This window comes from Miscanthus floridulus, chromosome 8 (assembly GCF_019320115.1).
Source record: "Miscanthus floridulus cultivar M001 chromosome 8, ASM1932011v1, whole genome shotgun sequence".
Taxonomy (NCBI): Eukaryota; Viridiplantae; Streptophyta; class Magnoliopsida; order Poales; family Poaceae; genus Miscanthus; species Miscanthus floridulus.
Window position 1 is genome coordinate 218,830,296 of NC_089587.1, and position 15,527 is coordinate 218,845,822.

At 43.3% G+C, this 15,527-nt stretch overlaps 1 protein-coding gene across 4 annotated transcripts; it reads right to left on the reverse strand.

The window, feature by feature from the left end:
- Positions 1–661: 661 nt before the first annotated feature.
- On the reverse strand, positions 662–8,205 carry LOC136475006 (LRR receptor-like serine/threonine-protein kinase ER2). 4 transcript variants are annotated; one of them, XM_066472565.1, is made up of 27 exons: positions 7,881–8,205; positions 7,070–7,211; positions 6,906–6,977; positions 6,745–6,816; positions 6,404–6,475; positions 6,240–6,311; positions 6,105–6,176; positions 5,825–5,896; positions 5,667–5,738; positions 5,519–5,587; positions 5,356–5,427; positions 5,183–5,254; positions 4,959–5,030; positions 4,810–4,881; positions 4,644–4,715; positions 4,488–4,559; positions 4,284–4,355; positions 4,131–4,202; positions 3,983–4,054; positions 3,788–3,859; positions 3,561–3,629; positions 3,406–3,477; positions 3,236–3,321; positions 3,016–3,153; positions 2,427–2,777; positions 1,787–2,157; positions 662–1,284 (listed from the first exon to the last, which is right to left on the reverse strand). In XM_066472565.1, the coding sequence occupies exons 1-27, from the start codon at positions 7,987–7,989 to the stop codon at positions 916–918; spliced, it is 3,000 nt and encodes a 999-aa protein (XP_066328662.1). In that variant the 5' UTR covers positions 7,990–8,205; the 3' UTR covers positions 662–915. The 4 variants fall into 4 exon arrangements, with proteins under 4 accessions (XP_066328662.1, XP_066328661.1, XP_066328660.1 ...); XM_066472564.1 differs by having other exon boundaries at positions 1,787–2,160; positions 7,881–8,204; XM_066472563.1 differs by having other exon boundaries at positions 2,427–2,792; positions 7,881–8,203.
- Between the last annotated feature and the right edge of the window lie 7,322 nt (positions 8,206–15,527).

The following is a 15,527-nucleotide window of genomic DNA, read 5'->3' on the forward strand; positions in this document are numbered from 1 at the left end:
TTTAGAATTTATTTTAAAAAATAGTTAAAAAAATCCCATGAGACACTGGGACAGGCCCCCATGCATGGGCATGGCCTTGGCCTCGGTCCCCATTCCCCACGGACTCAAAAGGGAAAACCGGGAAGAAAGAGAATTTTTTACAGCAGCAGTTGTTACCGGTAAGCATGGATGAAAACGGTACAAATATTTTCCGACTGTATTTGAAACCGAATCCGTTTAGAGGGGTGAGATCTGTCCGTATCGAGTCCGGATATCCAACATCCGATACCGTATCCGAATACTCAAATCGCATATTTATAATGTCGATATCCAATCGTATCCTATCCGACATAGTGACACTATCCGTATTCAAATCCAAATCTGGACAAAAATATAAAAACAAATGTAATATCGATGATATCCGTCCGTATCAATTATATCCAATCGCATGCACGGCAAGATAGTTGCCGGTGCTAACACAAGCGACAGTGCAGTGCGGTGCAGCAGTGGCCTGGGAATCCCAGTGGCATGATCCAGGAGTAGGAAGCCCAGGATCTGGAGCCAGGATAGCGTAACAGTAACACTGCCCAGATGATCAAAAGCCAACCTTAAACAGTGCTCTGATTGAGCAGGGAATAATCCCAGCTGAATAACAGAACAAGTCAGTAAAAGCAGCCTGCACATAAATCCATTCCTTTAGTTGCACTTCGATTTTCCCAGCAAAACTCTATTTTAGTACACTTCACACAATCCCAAACCACAGGGGAAAAAGATGTGAAATAACGGAGAAAAATATCTAATGCCTAGTGGTGTCTCAAGGAGAAGGCAGCATATTTACAGAGACTCAAAGGGCGCCAGATACCTCTTGTGAATTTGTAACCAAAATGCGGCAAACTGCAGGTTTAACTCATTGAGACCATCAGACAGACGATCCATCTACTCCGTGCTCCGTGATATCACCTCACCAAACTTCATGAAGAGCTCGGCGTCGGACGCACTGGATGAATTGGCGCAGGAGAGGGCGCTGCCACCTCGTAGACCGACATACTCGCTGACGTAGCTCGGAGCGGTGGATGACTTCTCCGACACCTGTGGCTGTGCCTGCTTTGGGAGCGCACCTGGGCGGACTAGGCTGTCCAGGACGCGCGCGACCTCATGCATGGTTGGCCGATCCGATGGTTGCCTCTTGCTGCAAAGGAGTGCCAATTGGAACACCTTCTTGACCTCGCCAAGATCTTTGCACGTGTCGGTGATGTCTTGGTCGACCATCTCCATGACCGTGTTCTCTGCGGCTTTGGATAGGATCTGGAGGTAGCAGATAGCAAATGAGGACAACAACTTTCATTAGTTCAGCAAGTTACAAATACAAACATTCCTAGACAGAAGCGTTATTTCCCTGTGCCGCCAATACATCCAAGAAAGGCAGTATTAATTCAACTTTGGGATTTTATTTTAAAAAGACTAGGACGAAAGAAGTTAACAATATTACATATCAATGATCTGTGAAAAAGTAAAAGTGTGCAGCATGTAAAATTTTCTGGCACGTGATTGAAGGCAGGGGACAAGTATGGCAGGCTTTATGGGACACTGGCAAGTTATAATTGAACTTTCACCAGCCATACAATGAATCACACCACCACAGTGAGCACAGATCTATTCACATGATGGGTTTCATGTTGCTGGTCCCCTCGGATGGAACCAGATCTAATGCACATGATTGAGTACATATTGAGCCATAAAATCCAAAGGCTTACGAAAAAAAACAAGTAAATTATTAGAAAAGTAAAAAGATACATGAAATAGTTACCAAGTGATGAAGATTGCACTCATCGTCGACAGGCTTTTTGCCAGTAAGCAACTCCAACAAGACAATGCCGTAGCTGTATACATCCGATTTCTCGTTGAGCCGGGATGTTCGTGCATACTCAGGGTCAATGTAGCCAATGGTGCCCATCACGTATGTTGATGTGTGCGTCTTCGATACACACAAGCTCTTGGCAATACCAAAGTCAGCAAGATGAGCCTCATAATCTTTGTCTAGGAGGATATTCTTTGATTTCACATCCCTGTGAATTATTCGCGGACTGCATTCATGGTGAAGATAAGCAAGCCCATGAGCAGCACCAAGAGCAATCTTGAGACGAGCCTCCCAATCGAGTTTCTTTTTCTTCGATGAAGCTGCTAAAATTAACAAAAATGTACCAATTAGAACCCTTTGCAGGAAGTTTACGATTGTCTTGTTAATGCATTGAAATACCCTAAGCAAAGGAACAGTGACAATATCCAGACATCTTTATAGGAAAGTGGCCATTAGGTGCTTGCTGGCAGATGAACATGTGAAAGCTAACACAAGTGAAAAAAAGACTAGTCCTCTAAATACTATGCACTTTGCCAAAAATGGTGCTATATGCAGCCTTACTCCCAAATGTAATCTGCATTTCACTCACCATGTAAAATGTCCCAGAGGCTGCCATTTTCCAAGTAATCATAGAAAAGAAGATTCCCAGAAGGTGACAGGGAGTACCCCTGAAGGCTTACAAGATTCCGGTGTTTGATGCTTCCAACAGTCTCAAGTTCAGTCTCAAATTCCTTCAAGCTCTGGGGGTAGTGAGCATATAGCTTTTTAATCGCAATCGGCTTGCAGTTCTTCAGATCACATCTGTAGACAGTACTTGAGGCTCCGTAACCAATGATGTATTTTTCGCTCAAATTTTCAGTAACCCTCATTATATCATCATATACATGGAGGGCCATGTTCATGTGGAGGATCACAAGCTTGGGAGGAACGTTGCTTGATGCTGCAGCAAGGTTATCTGTCACAGTCAATTAGTAATATTATTTAATTAAGAGCCATACAAGTCACATAAATTGTCAGCACATCTGAATTCTCAACTCGGGAGACAAGAATGAAAACTCTTTGGGACAAAATGATTTGAAACTTCCAATATGACTAAACATTAACAGTTACAAAATAGCTATTAGTTTTTTTTTTTTTTTGGTTAGAGCAACAGATGGGAAACCAAAAAGATGTATCACCTGGTTTGTTTACAGAGACATCTTTGAGCACTGGTGAATTCTGTGGCCAGCAAACAGCTACTAGGATAACCAGCAGAATAACAAGCCCTACGACACCAATACCAATAAATGCAACCTTTGGGGCCTTTGAGGTAGAGGCTGCAAACGAAAAAAGAGGGGATGGTTTATTAGTGATTTATTTATGCTCAGAGCAACTTAATGAAGGTAACAATGTGCATACATCTCTTCATTCGCTCAGCACTGGGTAACTGTGTGCATGAAGAAGAGCGAAGCCAATAGCCACAAAGTCCAGGGTTACCCAAGAAGCTGGAAAGTTTAGATATAAATATGGATTTGTGAACAAAGACATTACAAAGGAATCATTTAATCCCAGAGGACAAAGAGCACCACCTGTCGGGTGAAAATCGTGAGAAGTTGTTGTCTGTAGGTACAATACCATAAAGGTGGTTGTATGATACATTTCTGCAAAAGCGCTCAAGAATAAAGGCACCATAAGTGAAAGCCAGACACAGACGTTTAAATAACTTTTTCAGCTGTTAACTTACAAGATATTGAGACTCAAGCAGTAAGTAAGTGAAGAGACATCTCCAGTAATATTATTGCTTTCTAATTTTCTGAAAGGACAAAAAAAAGGATAAAGATCAGCCTGCAATAATTGGCACAGAATGCACAGAATACACCATTAATATGCAGTCCATTGCTTGAACCTTTTTACTGTACTTTATCGTTTTATCAGTTTTGAAATGATATCAGAGGAAACATGTACACTTACAACAGTATCAGATTTTGTAGCATCCCAACCTCTTGAGGAATCAGGCCACGGAGGTGGTTGTAGGACAAATCACTGAAATGAAATAAAATGTGTCAACGTTACTTGCATAAGAAGGGGTCAACATAGTAGAATATTCTTTCATTATAAAAAAAAACTAGTAGAGATTTTAGCACTGTTAGGTCAGAAGGTGTTTACATCTCCATGATGCTCCTCAAGTTCCCAAATTCAGCAGGAATGTATCCACCCACATTATTTTTGCTTAAGTTACTGCAGGAATTACAGTGATATCATATCATGACATCATTCAAACATTTGCATTAAAATGATAGGTTATAAGACTTACAGTCTCAAAAGATGCTCTAGTTTCCCAATAGCTGAGGGAATTGAACCAGTGATCATGTTACAGGATAAGTCCCTACAGATATCTTAATGTAAGATATCATAGCACCCAAAGCAATTACTTGAAAACAATGACCGATTAGCTGCTGGAACTTACAGAGTGTCTAAATTTCTCATTCTTGCTACCTCAATTGGAAGTGCTCCACTGAGATGATTTGATGACAGATTCCTAAAAGGTATGGATGAGTACAAATTATTAAGTGATATGATCAGATCTGTACTATTATATAGTGGCAGCCTAGTTGATCAATTAAAAATACAATTTAAACAAGAAAATATTAGGAATCACCAAACCGCTTACAGATAAGTCAGACTCTCGAGCTTGTGAAATGAACGTGGAATGGTTCCATTCAATTTATTGCCATAAGCATTGCTGTCACAAGGGCCAGAAGGTTATGTATCATGTATCAAACCGCCAAAGATGCCATAAAACTTCAGGAGAACAGATGGAACTTACAAACTAATGAGATTTGCACATGAACTTAAATTCTCAGGGATAGGTCCTATAAGGTTGTTGTTTGCAAGGTTCCTGTGAATAATAAGTGACAAGCGACATTGACAAACATCTAAATTAGCATTCCGTAAGCATCATATGTAACAAATATGAAAAGAAATATACTTACAATTCAAACAATTCTGTGAGTTTTCCAAGATCAGGAGGAATGAACCCAGTCAACAGATTGTCATTCAATTCCCTGAAACCAGTTGTATTTAAACTGGGAAGAACACTGAACTAACAAGAAGCAAAGTAACATAAAAACTACACCCTTACAGGTAATGCAGTGTCGACATATTACCAAGCTCTGGTGGTATCAATCCAGTTAGCCGGTTGCCTTGCAGGTATCTATCAGCACAACATACTGTGAATGGGCCTTACTTATGATTAGAAAGTTTGATGAAAGCTAGAATTTTTTGTCAGTGCAACTGCGCAGGTAAAATCATCACTCATGAATCAACTATGAAACAAATGCGTAACAAATAAAAAAAAGAGCTTACAATTTCTCAGTGTATGTCAAGTTGCCCAGTATAGACGGTACTGGGCCAGATAGCTCATTGAAACTCAGATCCCTGGATCATTACAAAGTAAAAAAGAAAAGAAAAGAAAGTCCATTAGTGCTACTACCTCTGCTTAAAACTCAAGAAACCTTAGAAGCCATAATTTAACTTACAGCACTGCAAGTGCCTGCATAAGGCCAATCACTGATGGTATAGGGCCAGAGAACTTGTTCCCTTGCAAAGACCTGGTACAGATAATTTACATATTTCAAATAACAGCTTGCAATAATTAAACCAAAAGCATTTCTTTCAATAAACAGGATTACTATCACATACAACGTAGCCACTTGCAGGAAACCAATATTGAATGGGATTTCTCCAGTAAGGTGATTGTTTGACAAATCCCTAAAATACTGAAAGGTCAGGAATGCTCTACAAGTGAAATATTGATCAGCATTATTCAAAAGGAATAGAATGTACATACAAGACCTGAAAGCTCGTACAGTTCCCTATGGTTTCTGGTATTGTACCCGTCAAGCTATTGTTCTTCACATCACTGAGATAAACATAAATAACATTCTGAATTTAATAAAGGGCATAACTTGCTCCGTGATTATAAACGAAGGGAGGCAATTCACTCACAAGTACCACAGACCAGTTAACTGGCACATATCGGAAGAGAGGCTTCCTTCTAAACTATTGCTTCGCAATCCCCTGCACATGAGAAATTTAGATATGAACGAGTGTGATGAACCAAAAGGTGGCCTCACCCTACATTATGTGTATATATAGTGTAAATATCATAAATGGTTCAAGCTATAAATGACATAAAATTACTTTGTAAGCATTTGCTAGGCTCTTAAACTAGGCAACAGAGGTACTAAACAAAAACAAAATTTCGTCCTTCACAAGAAATACTTACAAGTATTGAAGAACCTCATTCCAATATATTAGATTCGGAATTTCACCACTTAGCTTGTTTTGAGCCAAGTCCCTATGGTGCATTCGCATTAGATTAGGCTCAATTAATACCACATAATATGTTATTAGGACTTACAATATCTTCAAATTTGGAAGCTGAGAGAGTGTCGATGGAATCACCCCCACCAGCTTGTTGTTCTTCAAAATCCTATGAAAACAGGAAACAGCACCACACATGATGAAACAAGCAGTGAGTATAATTTTGTTTAACCTATACCTGGCATGAAAAATATAACTTACAAGTTCTCAAGGTGCTTCAGCTTGGATATGGAGAATGGTATGTCTCCTTCTAGATTGTTAGAGGACAAATCCCTGTATCAAAACAGGAGTGCTGTTAGGGAGTATTCGTATAGAAATATAGGGATGGTAATCAAGGACACAAGAAATGTTAATTTAACAAGGAAAAAAACCTGCAAAAGAGAGAGAGAGGGGGGGGGGGGGGGGGGGGGGGGGGGGGGGGGTGAGGAGGCTAAATATCCAATACTGAGGGGAGTTTACAGTCAAACAAGCCAACGAATAATGGAAACTAAACCATTTTTTTGCAAAAGAAAATGACATGAGCAAAACTGAAACCTGCTTACAGAGTTTCAAGCAACGAACAATCACCAATCTCATCAGGGATATGTCCCGAGAGTCCATTCGACTTCAAATCTCTAAACACAACCCAACATACAGTGAAAAAAAGGGTTAAGCACGACTCAGCATCTGACGTTCATATGAGGAAACAATGCAGCATCACTACATTGAGACAACACGTTGCAGACTCCCGATGACCGGTGAGATTTCACCCTCGAGGTTGAGCCCAGAGAGGTTGCTGCATCGCATACAGGAATGGCATCAGTAACCGCACATCGGCGCTAGCAGTAGAGTGAGAGGGCAGTAGTTTCGCTACAGGAAACTCCTTACAGCGCGGCGACAGCGAAGGTGATGTTGTCGCATAGCACGCCGCGCCACGAGCAGTAGCCCGGCGATGCGCCGTCGCCGGACCAATCGCGCAGCGCGTTGCCGCCGTCGCGGAAAGATTTCCTGATCTCCAGCAGTGTTGCCCCTGGATTAGTAAAAGCAGAGGCAGCACCAGATGAAGAAGAATCAATACAAGGAAGTTAAGGAAAAACCGGAGTTCGTTAGGCGAGTAGAAAAAATGGATATCAACGGAATACAAATTAACACCCAAGGAAAACTAACCAGGTTTTACGGCCAGAATAGGAAGAGAAGAGCAACCAAGCACACGAAATGGCAGTAAAAACGCATTTTTACCCAAAGGCCAAAGCAAAGCGCATGAATACCAAATGAAAAAAAAAAAACCAGAATCACAACAGGCCTCGCTCTAGGATAGGGGTGGTGTGCTCGCTAGCTAGCTAGCTAAGCTCGGGTTGCCGCGGCGCTGCACTGCAGAAACTGCTCCCCAAGGACAGCAAAGAACAGAAGATGCTACTACGAACAGGAGGCAGGATTAGATTAATCAAGTATTTTACCAATAGGAAAAGGAGCCGGATATAAACAAAGACCACGCCCCCTAATGCTAAAAGCGGCCGGCATCCTAGCAGCAGCGCTAATAAAATACCAGCACGCAGCACAGCACGAGCAAGCGCAAGCACCCGCGGCCGGCCCCTGAATCCTATCTACCTGCTCTCTCGAGCAGCGCGAAACCCACCGCCCGTATCGTAAAACCTCTGCGGGAACCGAACCGAAGCACAGCAAGTCGGCGGGAACCAACCGTCCTCGGCGACGGCGGCGGCCGCGAGGAGGAGGACGGCGGCGAGGGCCCGGAGGAGGCGGGCCATGGCCGGCGCTGAGCCGCGTCGGGGTCGGGGCAGCAGTGTCATTCGCTCGCGGGGCGGGGTGGCGCGGTTTAATTTAATGGACTCGGGGTTTTTGGTTGGTTTCTCGGGATGCCGAGCCTTGCGCTCTCCTCGTGGGAAGCGTCGGGTTGGCGAGGCGAGGGAGGAGGGGATTTGGGTTCCTGTGCTGCGAGGACAGACGGTGGAAGGGGGCCACCTCCATGTGGTTCACTGCTCCATTGGTCGTCACTTCCACTTGGCCCGGTTGGATGCCGGGATTACCCGGATTTTTACCGTCAGACTCCATGGATAGCCGGGGTTCTCTGTCCATGTTTATCTGAGCTGTATTTTTGAATTTTTATCAAAAGCTGGCTTTCTAGTTTTTTTTCTGAATTTTGTTTTTGCTATTAATTTTCTAATAAATTTTAAGCTTCTCAACCCAACAAAAAACTAAACAAGTTTTTTAGAGCATGCTTTTTAGTTATTATTATCGTAGTTTATTTTCTCGTAAGTCAGCTTTCTGGTTTTTTAAAAGCCAACTCAACAATTGGGGTGCTTGTTTCAGCAGAAGCTAGATAAAAATTGAAACAAACAAATCTAAAAAGTCACAAGTTGTATGCAGAGGCATGTGTTTATAAATGCTGAAATTTCAATCCTTTAAAAAGGGAGTATAAAATTCGTTTTCCGGAAAGTTAAAAAAATATCAGTATACATTATATCAAGTAAATATCATTAGATTATATTTTTAAAATATCTTACATGAGGCAATATAAGGTGTTATGTTTCAACAAAGTATGTATGGATATTGTATTGTTTTATTCCATATGCTGACTTTACATTTGGTCTATTGATGTTAGACATTTCTTTTGGTGAAAACATCTTACATGTCCGAGAAACACATTATTAATAACAAGTTTGATGCTATCATACGTGAATTCATTTGCGGCTCATAGATAAATCCATTTTACATCCTAATGACAGTAACTACAACCATAATACCACTTGCCCACCGTAACAGTGACCTAGAGAACAAATGTCATGTTCGCTACTTTTTAGCTTGTTTTTTTTCAGTCGAAATAATGTTTTTCTCTCACAACAAATTCGTCGAAACAGTATTTCGACTTGTTTTTTTAGCGAAGCAAATATGACGGAAAAAAAGGTGCAGTCGGATAACAATGACCTAGAGAATTTGACGTTGTATCGGAGATGATTTTGAACGCTGCCAAATCCAGGTATAGATTACCTGTAGCGTGAACACTTTACACACCGGCGACTTTTACACTCCGAATCGCACGTAACTGAATTTGCGCAGGCAAACGTTTTGACTTTTGAGTGAAACACCGAGAGCAATCTACATGCAAGACTGTGAGCAGCAACGGAATGACAAAAGTCATGTCTTATAATCCGTTTTTTTAGTTTTTTTTAGACGGTACGGTGTTTCGGCCAGCGAGGCGAACGGAGAAAAAAAAAGAGACGACTGTCGCGCCCTGCACTCACGCCTCACGGTCACTGGCGCCGTGGCGGGCGCGCGTGCATGGTGGGCAGTGGACACGCCCAAACTCTTCCGAAAGCACGCCGAGGCCAGCGAGGCCCGGACGCCGGACGGGTTGGCAGTTGGCACTGGCCCAGACCCTCGTCGGCGTCGCTGACACCCTCCCCATCCTGTGCGGCGCGCAGCAGTGTCGTTCTGGTCCAGGCAGAGCCGCAGAGCCATGCCCGGACCGGGGCGGCCTGTGTGTGATTCTCCACGCTCCGTGAGATCAATGAGACAATGACACCGCCTGCCCTGCCGTCTGGTCAGACACAGCTTTGAAATCGATCAAAGGACCCGCTGTTAAAGTCGGCTTATAAAATGGCTGAAGCTGTTTTGTTATGACTTTTTTTTTAGATTTTAACTAATAAGTCGACTAATAAGTTCAAACAAACAGACCCAAGCAAACGGTCCCCCGGTCTTTGTCATCCTAACACAAATGCTCATGCTCGTCACCACACATTCCGCTCTTCAAAATGGACAGAGCATAAATATCGATCATGTTCGTTTGTTGATTTCAGCCGGGGCTTATCAGTCAGTCAATAGTATTTTTCTCTCACAACAAATCAACATTAGCCGAACTTATCAACCCAGAAACCAACCAGCGAAGAGGCCCGATCGTGGCAGATGAAACAGTTGACTTCTTAACTCCTAGTACGTAGGGTATCTTTAGAAGACGAGGGAGAAAACTCAGCCGGCAGAAAGCAAAGCAGCACTCAGCGGAGGAGGATATATTATATCTCTACATGACTATGTTTATCCAGGGCACGCTGTAGTTTGCCATACATTCATGAAACAGCAGCATGGACTCTCTCTCTCTCTCTCTGCTAGTAGCAGCATATGATATGCATTCCAGATTTCCAGTAGCAGCATAAAGATACCTCTGTAAAGTAGCATGCACAACATAAGAACGGGCCATGGTAAGATTAACGACCTACTGTGCCTCTCAGGAGTCAGGATTCATTCTTGCTTCCGGCGGCAGAGCAGCAGCCTTTCTGGATTAGCATGTGCGGTGCCCACTGGCGACTGTGGAAAGCTTTGCTCTGCTTACCCCAAACACACCATCTCAAAAGACTCCCCGTGCTAATGTTCCACGGGTTAATCATGCCCCATTCTTGAGCAACCTGATTTTTTTTAAAGGTAGCAGCCTGATCTTTGAAGGGACGACGACCATGAACAAAGCCGAAGGGCTGCGTCGGCACGGGCGCGCAATGGCGCCTCTCTCGTCTGAAACATTCGCAGTATCATTCGTGAGACCTTCTGTTCATCTGAAGACTGGAGTTCTCCGGGGCTGGCTCCCGCCGTCCGGTCACATGAAGCATGTATATACATATGTGTGATTGACTGCAGTCTGCAAACCTGAACAGATGAATGCGCATGCGCTAGTTACAACAAGCTTGGAGCTTGTATATCTATCTACCGTAGACTTGGGTATAAAAGATAATGGATATGGTAGAATTCTGCTAAAACGTAGACTTGTCCTTGGATTTGTTCCCTACTTGTGATGTTTTGTCTAGCTCCATTAGCGGGAGTATTTTAGTCTGGCCCCGTTCGCTGGTCTGAAACTTGACTGAAAAACACTGTTTCGGCTGGTTTGTTGTGAGAGAAAAACACTGTTTGACTGGTTTGTTAAACCGTAGCTCGTGAGGGGGTCCAGCCGGCTGGCTGAACCAGTCAGACCAGCGAACACCGTCACCTATCAGCGCTTTCAGTCCAAATTGTAGAGGTCTCTTGTGTCAACTATAGTAAGCTAATAACTAGTTTGCATTAGAACTAATTGTTAGTCTAACTATTAGCTCCCCTATTTGAATAGACTAAGACTACAAATTAATTGACAAACAATTAATTTCATTATGTATCAAACCGCACCTAATTAGATGCATATATGCGTGAGTATCTGCGACTCCGTCGAAGAAGAAAGAGCACGCAAGTTTCATAAAGGCTTCATACGTACGTGGTGGACGGCCAGTGCCCAGTGCCATGTGTCCCGTACGTCCATTAACAGACCCTTTCTGAAGACGACAATATTCAGGTCAAATCTTCCGGTACCATTGTACATACTGTATCACACGGGGGTGTTGGTTTCCAACTCCTAAACTTTAAACTTTAGTCGTTGTCGCATTAAATATTTAGACACATATATAGAGTATTAAATATAAACTAATTATGAAATTAAATATATAGATTGAGATTAATTTACGAGAACGAATTTTTTTAAGTATAATTAGTCCATGATTTGATAATGTTGTGCTACAGTGAATATGTGCTAATGACGAATTAATTAATCTTAATAAATTCATCTCACGGATTACTAACGGATTCTATATTTTTTATTAGTATCTAAATACCCTATGCAACATCTTATATGACATCCAATAAGATATCTCTTAAACTTTAGTCGCTGCATCAAACACCCCTGGTCCCGCAACCAAACACCCCTTAATATAACGAAGGCAACATCCCTATGCAACATCTTATCGTGGATTATTTACTGCTGACTAGTTTGATGTGACGCACGTACTATACCTCACGCCTATTTTTACCATGCACGCAGACGCAGCAGCAGCAGGTGAGGGCGACTCTCTCCTTAGCACGTACGTATTGACCCATCTGGATCTGGTACTCTCCCCTGCGGCCCTGCTGATGAAATACCGAGTAGTAATACCACCTGCCCGACTGAACGAGACAAACGAAATGAATGTTGGGCTGGTGACTACGTACTGCTAGTTTCATTTTAAATTACAAGTCATTTTAAGAGAGTCAATCGATCTTAAATTTGACTAAATTTATATAATAAAATATTAATATTTATGATAATATATTTTTATAATAAATCTATTTAATATTATAAATTTTTATATTATTTTTATAATTTTAATGAAACTTAATATATATTTGACTCTTCCGGATTCTTAGACCTAATTTAAAACAAATGGACCCGTAGCAGTACTGAGAAGGCCACCAGACCGCGCACAAGTAGCGAGGCCGAGAGCTACCCACTGCTCGAGCTCGCGAACAAGGCCGCGCCAGTGGTGAGCCCATGTCCCCATGCTTCTAATTTGAACTTTTTTTTACCTAGGATAGTGTGACTGTGCGTTGCTACAGAATAACTAATATTTTATACTTAAAAATATACGGATCATATGATAAGATAATATAACACCGTCGGTGTTACATCCTAAATCAATTATTAAAACATGTCATGAGCATTATGTTTATGTGTTAATGCATGTGATAAAGCGTGTAGATCAATTTCTGTAACTCAAAATGATCAATAAAAATACTAAACGAAAGTTAATTCGATAGGTCATGCATATCAAGTAGGGTTTAAAACTAATTTTTATTAAGCAAAAATACTATAGAATATGCGTGTGATACTTAAATAAAGTTGAAAGTGCAAACTTTGTAGATAACAATGAAATGCTTGCTGTTGAAAAATAATATTGCTTAGTAATATTTTCAATAGATTAGAAAAGCAATTTGAAATAGAGTTCAACTCAAAAAACTTAGAAAAATTTCAAGCTTGTGCACAGCTAGACATTGCTATATTTAGCAAATTATTTTAAACGATTGGATTAAAGGGTGGTGTAGTATTATAGCTCGATTTGGTAGTCTTATATGTCATCTTGAGCATGGTGAAGATGGTTTGGCTCCTGAAGTAACCGTGTAGTCGTTTGGGGCGCTTTAAAATTCGTGCACGTCACATGTTTCGGTCGGTTGGCGCTGTGTGCGCGGTCACCGCGTGGCCTCCCCATGCCGCGCGCATGGCCGCATCTCGCGTGGTCACCCTGTGCCGCCACGCTGGGTCAGTCGGGCCGCCTGGGCTTGGCCGAGGCCGGTCGCAGCGAGCCGTTGGCCCCACGCCCTGCTACCCTACCTCGCTGTTGCCGCCATTAGTGTCGCCATGGCCGCACTGCGCTGCAATCGCATCACCGTGCTGTCGACCAGTCTCGCATCGCGACACTGTCGTTGCCGTCGTGTTCGCGCCTGTCCGCTATAACCCTGCGACGCTGCCGGCCCAGTTCAAGGCCGCCATTGCCGCGCGCACGTGGCCGAGCCACCGTCCCCATGTCATTTAAGGCACTACGGCCACGTGGGCCACGCTGGTCGGACGCGCGCACGTCTTGTCTGTAGCACCTGCGCGTGGGTGTCCTGGTCGCACCGCTCGCGTCTCTCCAAGGCGAGGACGAGCCGAGCCCATCTGTCGCGCCCCGTCTCTCTCTTCGTGCTACCGCTGTCGAGCCGTGCCATTAAATTCGTCAGGGAAAGATCACCTCAAGTCGATTCGTCGCGTTGTTGGATCAGTCACACGGCTGCCTAGCTACCCGTCCCCACCCCGCCTTGAATGGCGCTCGGTCGAGCTCTAATTTTAGAGTTTTTTCTGCCACCGTGCCGATAAGGCCGCGTCCGGCTACGGGTGAGGGCAGCTCTCCCATCATCCCTCCCAGCCAATTCACCTGCACCTCTAGCATCACCTTGACTCCCTCTCTACCTTGCACGCCTTAGTCGAACCACTACCGCCTCCCCTTCATCGCTGACGCGCCCGTGCCGTCGTGGTACACCGCCGCATGGCTTGGCCGCACATGGCCAGCCTTCCTCTATCATCTTCCACCCCAACTGTCACCTCGACCTAGTCCATGGTATCCTCTTGACGCTCACGCGTTAATCAATTAGGCCTGTAGCTACACTAGCCCATCAGAACAGTGGCGCCACCGTCGTGGATGGCCGTGCGCCGCTGCAGCCTTCCCCAGCTAGTCGTGTCACCCTACACTGCCGCTTAGCGTAGCCACTCGAGTCAAAGATGGTGATTGACCAGTTAGGTAGGCCCGCGTAGGTCCCAGGTGGCCGGCGTAGGTGCTTAGTGCCGCCGCTCGTTGCGTCACCGTGCACTGAGTCGCTTGGGGTACGCACGGGTGAATTAGGAAAAGACCAGGGGGTTAAGTGAGAGGTTATGACAGAGGAGGAAATAGTGTTAGTACTTAGTTGTAATTAGGGAGAAGTGCGAGGTCTATTTTGCAAAAACGTCAGTGCGCGCTAGGCCGCACCGCAGGCCGCCGCGCGCTCGCGCCGCCCACGCTGCGTCACGTGGGCCACGCGTGTGGGCCACGTGGGAGAATTCATTTTTCTTTTTCATAAGGAATTAGAAATAGTTTTCTAATATAATTTTGAACTGATCTTTGGTAAATCATATAAAATCATGTAGATGTCCAAAAATTGTGAATTTTTGTTAAGTTTCTAAAATTGCTCTCTATTTGTTAGTGTACTTAGTTCATATATATGCATGTTGATACCAGGAGCTATTAAATCATTTGAGAGTGCTTAATATTATTAGGTTAAATATTGTAGAATTTTTTTTGGTAAATTGGTGATGGCTTTAGTCCTGAAATTTTTATGGTAGCTTCATTGTATTATTATGTGCTCACTGTAATTTTTATAGATTTAGAATAGACTAAACATAAGGGTAGTTAAATGCTCTTTGTTTTAAATATACATTAAATCATTAGTAGAAATAAAGATATATCCTTTATTTGTAAAGCTATGTGTTTGTTAGTTGAACCCAACACTTTGCTTGGTAAAGATGATAGTTAGCTTAGTGCCTTAGGGCCTGTTCGGCAGGACTGAAAAATACTGTTCCAGCTGATTGTTGTGAGAGAAAAATACTGTTCTGGCAGGACATGAACAGTGATTTCGTGAGTGAATAAGCCAGCCAGCCGAACAGCCTCTTAGTCATTACAAGTAGCTTAGTCGCTTAGTATGCGTATTCTTATTTTAATAGTTGCTGTTGCATAAATGCTAAGTGTTGCATCGTCATGGCATGCATGTAGAGAACGAGTTGGTGGAGTTCGTGACCACCGGAGAGCAGGAGTATGAGGAGGTGATCGAGGAGTATGAGGAGGAGGTTCTCGTATAGGAGGAAGCCTCGGAGTCATCGACGACTGACTTAACTGACACCCCGCCCGTCCAAGGCAAGCCCCGGTGCATAACCCTTATTTTAAATAATCACTGGATATATATATATATATGTGATGTGCATTTACATTATAGGATTTAT